At 42.4% G+C, this 14802-nt stretch overlaps 2 protein-coding genes across 4 annotated transcripts in view; one reads left to right on the forward strand and one right to left on the reverse strand.

Moving 5' to 3' along the window:
• Positions 1–9377, reverse strand: part of SEPTIN10 (septin 10) — a 57981-nt gene extending 48604 nt beyond the window's left edge. For both annotated transcript variants that reach the window (XM_028095787.2, XM_088026229.1), the window contains exon 1: positions 9253–9377. In XM_028095787.2, the coding sequence (XP_027951588.1) occupies positions 9253–9279 (27 nt within the window). In that variant the 5' untranslated portion in view covers positions 9280–9377. The remainder of the gene's footprint in view (positions 1–9252) is intronic.
• A 719-nt stretch (positions 9378–10096) lies between these two features.
• SOWAHC (sosondowah ankyrin repeat domain family member C) lies at positions 10097–11737 on the forward strand. 2 transcript variants are annotated; one of them, XM_088026230.1, is made up of 2 exons: positions 10097–10376; positions 10470–11737. In XM_088026230.1, exons 1-2 carry the CDS (start codon positions 10097–10099, stop codon positions 11735–11737), a joined length of 1548 nt encoding a protein of 515 aa, XP_087882356.1. The 2 variants fall into 2 exon arrangements, with proteins under 2 accessions (XP_087882356.1, XP_027951586.1); XM_028095785.1 differs by having other exon boundaries at positions 10097–11737.
• Positions 11738–14802: the final 3065 nt, after the last annotated feature.

Below are 14802 nucleotides of genomic sequence, written 5' to 3' on the forward strand. Positions count from 1 at the left end.
ACTGGAGGTAGGGGATAATTCAATGTCTTTGTTTTTGAAGCCCTGACTCACTGCTCTGCATACTGAGCAGTACTAGCTATGAATTTGTCAAAGAGGACAATTTCTCATCCACATATACAGGACCACCCTAGTTAACAATACCTCTTAAAACAAAACTCCTTTATAACAAAGACATCTTTTGATTTTCAAAAATCATTCGAGCGATTCTGGCTTAATCCACAGCTCAAAGTAATGTTCCAGCTATAGAGTATACATACAACTAGGCAAAATATTGCTGTGCACAACTTATATTTGCGTATGGAAAAAACAGCATACAAGGGTGCCTGGGTGGCTCAGTCATTAAGCGTCTGCCTTCGGCTCAGGTCATGATCCCAGGGTCCTGGGACCAAGCCCCACATCGGGCTCCCTGCTTAGTGGGAAGCCTGCTTCTCCGTCTCCCGCTCCCCCTGCTTGTGTTCCCTCTCTCTCTGTCAAAAAATAAATAAAATCTTTAAAAAAAAAAAAAAGCATACAGATGACTCACAAAATATCTTTCTACACATATAAGGCTAGCCAGAACAACAGGACTCCTTAGTGTCTCTATAAGCATAGCCCACACAGAAAGTAGGATAAACTTGACCTGGTTCTTAAGAGGAGAGGGGAAAGGAGATCAGAGATGTCTGACGATTCTCCCATCTTCCCTTTGGTAAAGCCCTTGGTCATGTGACACTAGGCTGCTTAAAACTAGCTTGAAGGGGCTGGGGCACCCATCATACCTGGCAAGGACCTGCAGGGCTGGGTCATCCTGGTCTCACCCCACACCCAAATCTCAAACACAACTGTCTCTTCTCCTTTCCCCTAACCATAGCCCCTTCTTCTTCCTATGTATATATTACTTTGTTCAACATACAGCATCATTTTAGTTTATATTTCAATTTAATATATTACTCTGGTCTGACATCCCAGCAAATAACCCTAGGCCTCCTATATAATTTCTACTTCTGGTCATAAGGATTTTGGAGCACAACTTTTGTTAACGAAATGATTACTATGCAAGCTCCACTACACTGCTGTATACTTTTCTGTCAGTTGTCTCAGGCCTAGACATCAGAGAATGTAGGATTCTTTAAATGGAAAAAGATGTGGGACAGCCTTAAATGGAACATGGCTGAGAGGGTGTATCTTTATCCCTCTCCTCTAACAGAGACTCTATAGCCTTAGCTCTCCCCTATTCTTATCAGAGAAACTACCACTTTCTCTCACTTGAGTCTCCAAGCATCTTCCCTTGTAACAGAAAGAAGTGGGAGTGAAATTCTAAAGCCTAGGGTCATTCTCCTCAGTTTATATATCCCCAAGGGTGAATTTCAAAAATCTTTCACATGCTGTTTGACTTTACCTTCCTTTCTAGTCTCAATACCCGGTTCATTTTTTTAAAATTTGCCCTAACAGGGCGCCTGGGTGGCTCAGTTGGTTAAGCGACTGCCTTCGGCTCAGGTCATGATCCTGGAGTCCCGGGATCGAGTCCCGCATCGGGCTCCCCGCTCAGTGGGGAGTCTGCTTCTCCCTCTGACCCTCTTCCCTCTCGTGCTCTCTATCTCTCATTCTCTCTCTCTCTGTCTCTCAAAAAAATAAATAAAATCTTAAAAAAAAAAAAAAAAAATTTGCCCTAACAATTTATTTACTCCATAATTTAAAACTGTCTAGTGTCTGAAAAAACAGACTGAAAGGAATCTGAAAATTCTAGACTTCCCAATGTAGTCAATTCATGGTTATTACTGAGAGAATATGGTAACCATGTTTCTCCAAACACAAGGTCTAAAGGGATCATGGTACTTAGAAAGATAACTGGCACTGTTGCAGAAAATCCAGGACTCAAGACTTTTCTAACTAGGTAAAACTGTAATCACACACCTTCATTCATCTATGATAATAAGGTTTGTAGGTAGCCAAAGGGAAACCTGTACAGTTGATGCGGCATTATTTAAGCAAAGTAAACAAGGAAAAGGGGGTGCCAAAATACATAAGGTTGGCAAACAAAATTCACCTTCAAAATGTCATGTTCTGGAATGAACTGTTTCAGCTAAATCCTCAGTGAAAAATCTCAAGACTTGCTGAGAAATACAAAGAAAGCAGTTAATTTCAAATTAGTGTAACTGCCAAAGACAAAATTTCAAAGATGGGAAGAATATTGGAACAAAATACGCATATTTACTAAAAGTAATACTAACAAAGTCTAAGTGCTATGTCCCAGTCTACAAAATGATATTTATTTTTAAGGTATTTAAAATGAGTTTTTCATCTTTTATTTATGTTACTGAGACTATAAGAAATGTGATTCCTATTTCAGTGATCTTCAAATCAGTAGTAGATACAAATATTACAAGGTGTTAAATAAATTTTTGAAATAAAGCATCAAACTTCCTTCCGGATATGAGAAGAAAGTGTAAAATCAAAGTTCTCATTGAGAGAGCTTTGAAAATCAGGTATTTTGTATTAGGAGTACTTAATATCTTAAGCAGAGAAAATCAGACTTAGTACGGTTAAAAATGGGGGTTGATACGTATTCCTGAAGAGAGGAAATCTATTCTGTAGTAAAATATAAAATTTTAAAAGTACTGTCCTTCCTCTTCTCCCACACACTAAATTAAATATATACATATATATATACATACGTACATACCAATACAAATAGGTAGTCTGGGACTTTGTTAGGATCAAAACCGGTCTGGGAATGCCTAAAAGGTATGACATTATCTGTGTTCAGGCTGGTGGAAGGTGGAGCTTCATGAAAGCATAAATGTAGACCAAGAACTAGCTCCTGGCTGCCTGTAAGAATTTATAATTTCTGCATTTAACATTCAACAAGAATAAAATGATTCAAGGTGAACTTATTTTCCATATAAAGAATAATCAACATCTGTCCTCAACAATATATAATCATGGCTATGAAGGATACAAAGAGTATTAAAGGTTGCTCTTCCTGAAGAAAGATCATTTAATAGAGGGGGGAAATGCAAGGCTCATTAAAACTTAATTGATGCAAAAAGTTAAGTAACAATACAAAACATAAGTTAGGAGGTACTACAAAGTAGCATATAACTAAGTGGCAAATGAGCAGTATGACAGATTGTCAAGATTAGGATTCTCTGGGAAAGCTTCAGAGAAGGTGGGACAGGAACCTGGTCTTTCATTATCCTATAATGATTATAGGATCTGGATCAGTGGGAAAAAAGGATGTTTCTCCAGATGGAGAAATGGAAATACACAAGGCACTGAGGTGGTAATTAATTCCAGGACATGAAAGTAGAAAATTAAGAATCACAACTTCGAAATAGAAAATAAAACAAATGAGGAAATCCTCTAAGATACATTCTCTTCACTGAAGGATAACTAAAAAAGAAACATAAAAGAGCTCAGAAGCATTACAGCTGAAAGAAGAAATCACAAATGCAGATAAAAGTTGAAAAATTCAGACACCATTTAAAACTTTTGGTAAGGATAATCTGGAAAAGCAGGAAATTCCAAGTGCTTTTCTCAGGAGAAAGGAAAAGGCAGTCAACGTTATTTCAAGATCTACTATTGTAGTCAGCAATAAATAACTATACAGTCAAGATCTCTTGAATCATAACACTTATGCAATTACTAATAAGGGACATGCTGGAGACAGTGGCAGAAACAATATGGCCAAGAGCAGATCTCACCATCACCAGCTGTAATTCCTTGAGCAAAATATGAAACTTCCCTAAGTCTTGATGTTCTCTTCTCTTAAAAAAAAAAAAAAAAGTCTGAAAACCTGACTATCAACTGAGATTTAACATAGCTCTTTAAAAAATAAAGGTAAAATGAAAATTAAAATACAACACACCCAAATTTGTGGGACACAGCTAAAGCCATGTTGTGAGGGAAATTTACACCACCAAGTCCATATATTTATTAGAAAGGAGGAAAAGTCTCAAATCAGTGATCTAGGGTCTACCCTCAAAAACTGAGAAAAAGAAGAGCAAAAGAAACTGAGAACAAGCAAAAAATAAATAAATAAAGGTAAGATCATAAATTATATTTAAATATGAAAACAATACAGAAAAAAAATCAATGAACTAAAGCTGGTTCTTTGAAAAGATGAAATTGACAAACTTCTAGCAAAATGGACCAAGAAAGGAAGAAGACACAAATTAACCCTATGAGGAATGTTACAGGGAACATCATTACAGACCCTGAAGACATCAAAACGATAATAAAGGGAATACAACTCTATACACATAAATTTAACAACTGGGAAGGAATGGATCACCAAGCAACCCATTACCACAATTCATCCAATAAGAAATAATATTAATAGCCACATAACTATTAAGGAAATTAAATCTGGAATTTTAAAACTCTAAAAAAGAAACCTCCAGGCCCAGATGGTTTCACTGAAGAAGGCTATCAAACATTTAAAAAAGAATTAACACCAATTCTACACACTCTCTTCTAGAAAAAGAAAAGGAGGGAACACTTCCCAATTAATGTTATGAAGCTATAATTACTCTGATACCAGACCAAGACAATACAAAAAACCTACAAGCCAATATCCCCCATGAATTGACAGAACATCTACAAAAAAATCTGCCTCTGTGATGAAAGACTGAATGCTCTCCCCTCAACATCACAAACAAAGCAAGAACATCTATTCTTTTTTTTTTTAAGATTTTATTTATTTATTTGAGAGAGAGAGAGAATGAGAGATAGAAAGCACGAGAGGGAAGAGGGTCAGAGGGAGAAGCAGACTCCCTGCTGAGCAGGAAGCCCGATGTGGGACTCGATCCCAGGACTCCAGGATCATGACCTGAGCCGAAGGCAGTCGCTTAACCAACTGAGCCACCCAGGCGCCCAAGAACATCTATTCTTACCACTCTTATTCAAATAATGCTTCAAGTCCTAAACAGCACAAATAAGGCAGCAAGAAAAGGCAAACAGATTGGAAAGAAAGAAATAAAACTGTCTCTATGTGCAAATGACACGATTTTCTACGAAGACCATCCCAAGGAATCTACTAGGAATCCCAACTTCAAGAATAAATGAATTCAGCAAGGTCAAAGGACACAAGATAAATATATAAATATCAACTGTATTTCTATATGTTAACATGAATATGTGGATGATAAAATTAAAAATATAATTTACAATTGCTTAAAAAAATGAAACCGGGTATAAATCTAACATGCAAGACTTGTATGCTGAAAACTACGTAATACTGATGAAAGAAATGAAAGAAAATATAAAGAAATGGGGAGAGACACCACGTCTGTAAGTTGGAAGACTCAACATACTAGAGATTTCAATTCTCCCTAAACTGATACAGATTTAATGTAATCCCTATTAAAATCTTAGCAAAATTCTTTGTAGATAGAGACAAGACTATTCTAAAATTTATAATGAAAAGCAAAGGAACTAGAATAACCAAATAATTTTTGAAAAAATAAGAACAAGGGCACCTGGGTGGCTCAGTCAGTTAAGCATCTGCCTTCAGCTCAGGTCATGGGATCGAATCCCATGTTGGGTTCCCTGCTTGGTGGCGAGCCTGCTTCTCCGGCTTCTCCCTCCTCTCCCCACCTGTGCTCTCTCTTGCTATCTCTGTCTCTCTTTTAAATAAATAAAATAAATAAAAAATCTTAAAAAAAAAGAAAAATAAGAATAAAGTGAGAAATACCAGTCCACTCTATTTCAAGACTTACACAGCTACAAGAATCAAGACTGTGTGCTAATAGGGATCCACAAATAGATCCACACAAATATACTCAACTGCTTTTTGACAAAGTGCAAAAACAATTCAATAGAGGATAGACAGCATTTTTAACAAATGGTGTTGGAGCATCCATAAGCCAAAAAATGACACTTGATCTAAGCCTTACACCTTATACAAAAACTAACTCAAAACGGGTCAGGGGCTTGGGGCTCCTGGGTGGCTCAGTTAGTTAAGAGTTTGACTCTTGTTTTCAGCTCAGGTCATGAGATGGAGCCCTGCAGCGGGGCTCCACCCTCAGCAGGGAGTCTGCTTGAGATTCTCTCTTTCCCTCTCCCTCTGCCCTTTCCTCCGTTCACACTCTCTCCCTAAAATAAATAAATAAAACCTTTAAAAAAAAATAAACGGGTCATGGGCTTAATGTAAAATAATAAACTATAAAACTTTTAGAAAAAAAATGAGAAAATGTTTGGGATCTAAGGTTAGGCAAAGAATTCTAAGACTTAACACCAAAAGTATAATCCATTGGAGGAAAAACTGTTAAAACAGATTTCATTCAAATTAAAAACTTTTGCTGTGCAAAGGAGTCTTTTAAGAGGACACGAAAAAAAAAACAGACTGAGAGAAAACATTTGCAAACTACGTATCAAGAAAGGACTGCCACCAGACATATTTTTAAAAAAGAAAAAAAAACCCTCTAAAATCAACAGTAAAAAAATCCAATTAGCAAACGGGCTAAAGAAATGAAGAGACACGTGTTGTGATAAGCACTAGGTATTATATGCAACTAATGAATCACTGAACACTACATCAAAAACTAATGATGTACGATGGACTCTGAAAAACAAACTGAGGTTTCTAGAGGGGAGGGGGTTGGGGGGATGGGTTAGCCTGGTGATGGGTATTAAAGAGGGCACATTCTGTGTGGAGCACTGGGTGTTATGCACAAACAATGAATCATGGAACACTACCATCAAAAACTGATGATGTATGATGATTAACATAACAAAAAAATTTTTTAAAAACTAATGATGTACTATATGTTGGCTAACTGAACATAATAAAAAATAAGAAATGAAGAGACATTTCACTGAAGAGAATATGCAGATGACAAATAAGCCCATGAAAAGATGGTAAACATCATTAACCATTACGGAAATGCAAATTAAAACCACATACCTGTCATACATACATACATATCTATCAAAATGTCTAAATAAAAAATAGGAACACTAAATGCTGATGAGGATTCGGGGAGACTGACCCCACATACATTGCTGGTAAGAATGTAAAATGGTGTAGAAACTCTGGAAAACAATTTTAACAGTTTTTCATCAAAATTAAACATGCGGGACACCCGGGTGGCTCAGCCGGTTAAGCATCTGCCTTCAGCTTAGGTCATGATCCCAGGGTCCTCGGATGGTGTCCCGCATCAGGCTCCTTGCTCAGCCGGGAGTCTGCTTCTCCCTCTGCCGCTCCCCCTGCTCTCTCTTTTTCTCTCTCTCTGACAAATAAATAAATAAATAAAATCTTTTAAAAAACAAAACAAAAAAACTAAACATGCAACTGCCATGGGAACCAGCAACTATACTCCTGGGCATTTATCCCAGAGAAATGAAGACTTATGTTACATGACATGTTACTGTACTGGAATGTTTACAGCAACATTATTCATAGTAGCCCAACAATGGAAACAACTAAGTGTCCTTCAGACAAAGTGTGATACATCCATACCATGGAATACCACTCAGCAATTAAAAGGAGCAAACTAATGACACATGCAAGCACCTGGACGAAATCTCCAGAGAATTTTGCTCCATGAAAAAAATCCAATCCCAAAAGGTTACATACTATGTGATTCCGTTATATAACAGTGTTAAAATGAAAAAATTATAGAAATGAAAAACAGATTAGTGGTTGTCAGGGGTTAAGGAGGAAGTGGGGTAGAAATGAAGTGGATGTGGTATAAATGGACAACCTGAGGGATCCTGTGGTGATGGAAGGTTCTTTATCTTCACAGTTATCAATAGCAATGTCCTGGTTGTGGTCTTGTACTGCAGTTTTGCAAGATGTTATTATTGAAGAAAACTGGATAAAGGGTACAGGGGATCTCTATTATTTACCAACTGCAGAACTACATCTGAATTCTCAATTACCTCAAAATAAAAAGTTAAATTAGAAAATAAAGGTAGCATTATTGCAAAATAAGTACAGCAATTGACAAGAAATCCAACACCAATTAAATGAAGTGCTCTCTTTAGCCCAAGTTTAATTCTGACGATTACTCTGAATCAGAGTTTATAAAACACATTTTCCTCACCTACATACGCACACCAAGCAACTGTAACACAGTTCAGACAGAAAAACAGATTTCTCTAAACAGGTGATAAAGTGGAAAGAGACCTGGGCTGTATCAGGGAGAAAAGTCCTTATCCAGGCTCTATCAAAGAAACGCTGTATAACTTCCACACATCACCTTACCTCTATGGCTACAATCTGAACTCTGTTCCAACTATCTAAACTAATTTAGGAGATTGCTTAGACCAGTAGTTCCCAAACATTTTGGTCTCAGGCCCCCAAAGAGCTTTCACTTACCTGGATTACAAACAATATTTACAGCATTACAAATTAAAAGAGAATTTTTTTAAAAAGACAAGTACACACATTAGCCCTCAGAATGGTGAGGTCATCCCACCTCATGAAGTCTCTGGAAAACTCAATGCGCACTTAGAAAGAGGGTGAAAAGGGCAAATAACTGCTTGGTATTGTTATGAAAATAATTGTGACCACACCTTGAGAACCACTGGCTTACCATCAAATTGGGTAAATATTTAAGTGATTTTAAAAGTATAAAACATTGAACAAATCATTGAACAAAATATACATTCTTTTAATATTCAAGGGTGCCAAGGCAAAGAAAAAAAAAAGCTCAAATCCTAATGGAGGACAACTTGGACAAGCACACAGTTGGTAAAAAGAGGGAGCTTCTTGAAAGTCCAAGGAAGGTGGGCTCCAGTGAGTATAGTCAGGGAAGAGTGTACAACCGTAAAATATTACACTACTATTGCATTAATCTGCTCTGTGCGTCCAAAACCGTTATAAAAATGATGGACCCACAATCACTGTTTCAGATTTAACTTCTGGCGAGACAGGGAAGCAATGAAAAAACTTCCAGCCACTCCAGCACCGCGCTCTCGGCGAGCTGTGGGGGTCCGACCTGGGCCCAGCTTCTGGGGGCGAGGTAAAGCCACGCCGGACGTCTCCTCCGCTGCAGCAGGAGAAAGAGAATCCCCCTATCCCCAGCCGGGTCGGAACAGCCGGCCGCGGGAGCCCGGAGAGTGGGCAGTAAGGGCTGGGGAGGGGCGCGGCTCACAGTCGCCGCCTGAACTGGACGCGGCCGGGACTGGGCTGCGGGCCCTGAGCCCCGGGCTAAGGAAATTACGCTGGGACCCCGAGAAAAGCGGGGCGGGGGTCCTGGGAGCTGGGCCCTTGGGGGAGGGGGCAGCGCTGAGCAGCGGAGGGGGCTTGAGGGGTCGACCGGGACTCACCAGGTGCCGCGCCACCTCAGAGGTCATGGTCCCGAGCGAGAGTTGAGCGAAGGCGGGGGTCCCAGTGAAGCGGGGGTCTCAGCCCAGGCCCCCGAGCGAGCGACCGGACCACGAAGGGAGCAAAGGGGGGGCCGGAACGGGTGGAACGTGCAGGGCGCGGGCCGGAGGCGGGTGTAACGGGCGGGACCAGCCTCCGCTGGGGGAGGGGGTAGCATGGGGGGAGGGGGTGTTCAGGGAAAGGGGAGGAGCCAAGCCTAGTGGCCGCAGTGACGCGAGGGCGCAGAGCCGGAGGGCGGAGGCCCCACCAGGCAGGGCGCGCGCCATTAGCCGTGCCAAATCGTTGAGCGGCGCGCGAAGCGAGCCTCTCATAGGAGTGCCCCTCGACGTCTCATAGAACAAATCCATGCAGGGGGAGGGTGACTGGAGGAGATTCGGGACCTGAGGAAGAAAATGCGAGGAAACAAACCTCGGCCAGCGGACAGCAGCGGGCGGGCGCACTGATTGCGGGCCCCCGCGAAGGCCGGAAGTGGGCGGGCCATGGGGCGGGGAGGGGGCGTGTCCGCCGGCGGCCGGCGGGAGCCGAGCTTGCGGCCAAAGCGGGGACCGGAAGTGGGCGGGCTCGGGGGCGGGGTGCAGCCGGCGGGGGCGGGCCCGGCGGGGGCGTGTTCGCCCGGGGCGCGGCCCCAGTAAGGCGGTGGTGGCGTCTCCCGCCGCGGACACCCAGGCGCGGACCGTGAGGAGCCAGCCGATTCGACTCTACGTCGGTCAGAAGCCAGCGTTTGGAAGCCGGCCGAAATGGGGCCGGGTTGAGCCGCCCGCCGCCGTCCGAGCAGCGCGGCCAAGGATGGAGGGGCCGGCGGAGCTCAGCCCCGAAGCCGTGCTGCGCTTCCTCTCGGAGCGCGGGGGTCGGGCCCGGCAAGCCGAACTGGTGCAGCACTTCAGGGGTGCCCTGGGCGGCGAGCCAGAGCAGCGCACCCGCGCCCGCGCCCTTTTCAAGGAGCTGGTCAATGCGGTGGCCACGGTGCGCACCGACGCTGCCGACGGCTCTAAGTACGTGCACCTTAAGAAGAGGTTCTTGGAGGGGGCCCCACCGTCCGAAGCCGTGCCCCTACGGGACCTGCCCAGTATCTCGGTGACTCCAGAGCCCGAGTCCAGCAGCTGCGCCCCTGGGGCGCCCGACGGCCTGGTCGAGACCCGGGAGAGAGGCCTGTGCGCAGAGGTAGCGTCCCCCGAGGCGTCCCCAAGTCCGCGTTGCGAGCCGAGCGATGGGGAGCCCCCGGCCGCAGCGCTTGGGCAGCCAAGCCCGGCCGGCGAGAGCCGGAACGGGCCGCCCCTGAGCGGCGGTGCCCCGAGGAAAAACTCGCGGCGAGACATGCAACCTTCCCCCCAGGGACCGGTCTCCGGGCCCAGCGAGGACCTGGCGGCCCCGCCCCACGGCTGCGGCGAAATGGACTCGGGCAGTTCCCCCGGGGCGGTAACCACCCCAAGGTCTACCCGCCAGAACCTCCGGGACCTTGTGATGGGCAGCTCCCCGCAGCTGAAAAGGAGCGTCTGTCCCGGGGGGAGCAGCCCGGGGAGCTCTTCTGGGGGAGTACGCGGCAAAGGCGGGGGCGACTCAGACAGCGCATCAGTCGCTTCGTCGTCGGCAGAGGAGGAGAGCAGCGGCGGGGGTTCAGTGACGCTGGACCCTCTAGAACACGCCTGGATGCTCTCAGCCTCTGACGGCAAGTGGGACAGCCTGGAAGGGTTGCTCACTTGCGAGCCCGGCCTGCTCGCCAAGCGAGACTTTATCACCGGCTTCACCTGCCTGCACTGGGCCGCCAAGCACGGCAGGCAGGAGCTCCTGGCCATGCTGGTCAACTTCGCTAACAAACACCAGCTGCCAGTGAACATCAACGCCAGGACAAGCGGAGGCTACACTGCCCTGCACTTAGCTGCCATGCACGGGCACGTGGAGGTGGTGAAGTTGCTGGTGGGGGCTTACGACGCAGACGTGGACATCAGGGACTACAGTGGGAAAAAGGCTTCTCAGTACCTGAGTCAGAGCATCGCGGAGGAAATCAAGAACCTGGTGGGAGCCCTGGACGAGGACGATGGAGAGAGTGCCACTGGCAGCGGGGGTGGGCGTTGGAGGCTTTCAAAGGTGCTCCCTTCACACCTCATCACCTACAAACTGTCACATGCCCTGGAGGATGGAGGGGATCATCACCATCACCACCACCACCACCACCACCACCACTTGACTGAGGGATGGGCTGGAGCCAAAGCAAAGGATCCAGGTCGCAAGGCCCCTGGCAGCTCTAGCGGACGAATAAAACCCAGACTCAACAAAATCCGCTTTCGCACCCAGATCATCCACACTACACCCTCTTTTAGAGACCCGGAGCAGCCACTGGAGGAGGGGGAGGAGGAAGAGGAGGATCGGCCTCTTAAAGGCCACTCATCCTCATTCAAACTAAGGCCGAAGTCCAATGTATTTGGGTAAAAATAATTCCTTTTAGAAAATTCTAGGTTTATTGGTCTTTAGGAATAGAATACACAGTGTAGGCAAGGAAGAGAGACCAGAAAAGAAGCTAAATTCTACATTCTTACTTGGGGAGTTGGAATGGGTGGGAGGAATTCCCCCTAGCATTCTGTGTGAAGTAGGTTTCCCAGTGATTTTTTTCATCAAACCGTGCCCTAGGCCTCTTTTCCCTATGCCACCCCTTTGCCCTGGAGTCCCTGTTTCTGAGGACTGGAAATGTATTTAAATTGCGTGTACAGAATTGATGATTGAGGGTTCCTTTGATTTTACCATTACTGGATGCCATGCAAAATAAGGAATATTGCACTTTTATGTTTCTGTTTTTAAAAGTGGTTACTCTTACAAGAGCAACAAGAAATGCAAGTTGTAATGAAATTGTAAGTGTGAACAAAATTACATACTGCTCTGGTTTTTTGTTTTTTACTAATTGCATTTACCTTTTAAAATACTACTCAAAGTCAGGTCAAAGTTGAAAAGCGACAATACTATTTAGAGAATAATGTGAATAAAAATGGTAACTTGTTTGTATTGTAAGTAGTGCTCAACTATTTTTTAAAAAGCAATTTCAACTTTAATCACTGAACTAAAGAAATAGGCAACATTCATTTTTGAGGTAATCTGTAGTGTGGTTTCCTCTTAACTATCCCTAGTATCACTGCAGTCAGTGCTAAGGTACATTATTAATAACTACACATTTTTATTTAAAGAGAACACTTAATCTATGGTACTTTTAAGTAAAACATTGCCTTTGGCTCTGATTCTCACTAATTTGTTTTGTTATTATAAGTAAATTTGCCAGAGTTTTAATTCTAGGGATCATATAACCGTTGGTTCTATTTGACATGACCCTATTTGGTGGTACTTAGATGTGAATTGCCTACAGAATCTGTTTCTGATTTAGACGACTAGCAAAAATTGGCATAAATGTTAGTGAGCCTATGCTTCTGTGAAGTAATTATTAAATCAATGATTCTCACATAAGGTATACTTTTTATTTTACTAATAAAGTACACTCATAGTCTGTGCTCATAGTCTGTGCTTTGTAGCAATGTTTGCAAATGTTTATAATACTAAAGACTTTCAATTTTCCAATGTTTCCTTGAATTTGTTAGAGATGTACAGTGAAGTTATTGAAAAGCTGGATAGTAAATCTACCCAGTTAAAAATAGCACTTTATAAAAGGGAAAAGAGAAGAGATGGGGCTATTTATTTAAATGCTGCTGGCTATTGAATTCTTTTGTATATAAGTGAAAAATACTTTTCATTAAGATTACAGAGTTAAGTGTAGTTCTTAATCACATTTCATTAAAATTTGTTAGGGTAAACATCTATATAATATAAAATTTAACTCACAAGCATATTAAATCAATTTGTAACAATATTCAAAACAACTTTGTGGGAGACTAATTCTAACAAGTCCTTCTCCCTTAGTCTTTTTGGTCTCCTAACTGCTGAAGTGTAAGTACCTGCAGCCCATAGAGGTATATAAGATGTGTATAAATGTGAATGAACAGGTATATAAATGGCGCAGAACTGGAGACTCAAGAGAGTTCTTAGATCTTTACTTTCCCAAGTCAGAGAAATTTGTACTAAGTTTGTCAGCCTTTCTAGATAGCAATTGAATTTGTTTAAAGACATATCAAAAATATTCACATAAAATATATAAGCTATTATCCATTTGTGTGCCTTTTTTTTTTTTTAGGATTATGGAAGTGGTCTAGGTACATTTGAGAAGCACTTTTATCCATACATATGGGTAAAAACAGTCTAATTTTATGTAAATAGAGGTTCCTTGAGGGTGAAAAGCAGTCATTTGTTTGGAATCATATACACATTACCTGTATCTAGTGCAGAGCAAGCTATATAACTTCCCACCGAGGAATCTGACATTTCTTTTTTTTTTTTTAAAGATTTTATTTATTTATTTGACAGAGAGAGACACAGCGAGAGAAGGAACACAAGCAGGGGGAGCGGGAGAGGGAGAAGCAGGCTTCCTGCAGAGCAGGGAACCTAATGTGGGCTCCAACCCAGGACCCTGGAACCATGACCTGAGCCGAAGGGAGGGGCTTAACAACTGAGCCACCCAGGTGCCCCGGAATCCTACATTTCATTGACATATAAAGCTAAAGTGAACTATAAAAAGTATATACTGGGCGCCTGGGTGGCTCAGTTGGTTAAGCAACTGCCTTCGGCTCAGGTCATGATCCTGGGGTCCTGGGATCGAGTCCCACATCGGGCTCCCGGCTCAGCGGGGACCCTGCTTCTCCCTCTGACCCTCTCCCCTCTCATGCTGTTTCTCTCTCTCTCTCAAATAAATAAATAAATAAAATCTTTAAAAAAAAATAAAAAAAATAAATAAATAAAAAGTATATACTTCAGAGCCATCTAAATGTTCTATTAAAGTCAGTATTAATCTCGAAACGTATATATTCGTAACGAATTGCACAAAATCTATAATTTACTGGATCTTTAGAGATTGCGTCAATACTTCATTTAACCTGCTTTTCACAGTAAAGATTTTAACTTTAACAATAAACTCTAAATTTTCAAAAATCATTCCTGAGGGGAACTACTTCTAGCATTCCTTGTCATTATGTGCTTGTGTGCAATAAGTATAGCATTTTCAGCTACTTAAACTCTATATTCCTCTTATTTTTCATTTTCCAAATTGAGATTATTAAAAGCAAATGATCTGTGTAATTTGTTTTTGTGGAGTTGTTTCTGCCATTAATGGAAATATATATGTCAATTACTTAGATGTTTGTTGATATGAAACTGTGTAGGGTAGACAACCCAAGTATATCCATGTGTTTCTTATAGATACACTTGAAACTAGTGAGTGTTTGGTCACAATTCTCTACCCTTTTATGGTATGTAAAATGCAGCTAGTTTATATAACTTGAAAATCTGGTACTATTTTATTCATGACTGAAATCTTGGGAGTCCAGGATGCCTCGTCTCTTATTTTTTAAATGAGTGAAACTTTGGGAGTTTATAGAGTGTATAATTTGTAAAGTTTGTTTTGT

The sequence above is a fragment of the Eumetopias jubatus genome, unplaced genomic scaffold (genome assembly GCF_037043125.1).
Source record: "Eumetopias jubatus isolate StellerSeaLion01/CBP00866 unplaced genomic scaffold, mEumJub1_p1.0 scaffold_9, whole genome shotgun sequence".
Classification (NCBI taxonomy): domain Eukaryota; kingdom Metazoa; phylum Chordata; class Mammalia; order Carnivora; family Otariidae; genus Eumetopias; species Eumetopias jubatus.

What these genes read in the sequence shown, in the direction of transcription:
- SOWAHC (XM_028095785.1), top strand. Translation starts at nt 10,097, where the DNA reads ATGGAGGGGCCGGCGGAGCTCAGCCCCGAAGCCGTGCTGCGCTTCCTC.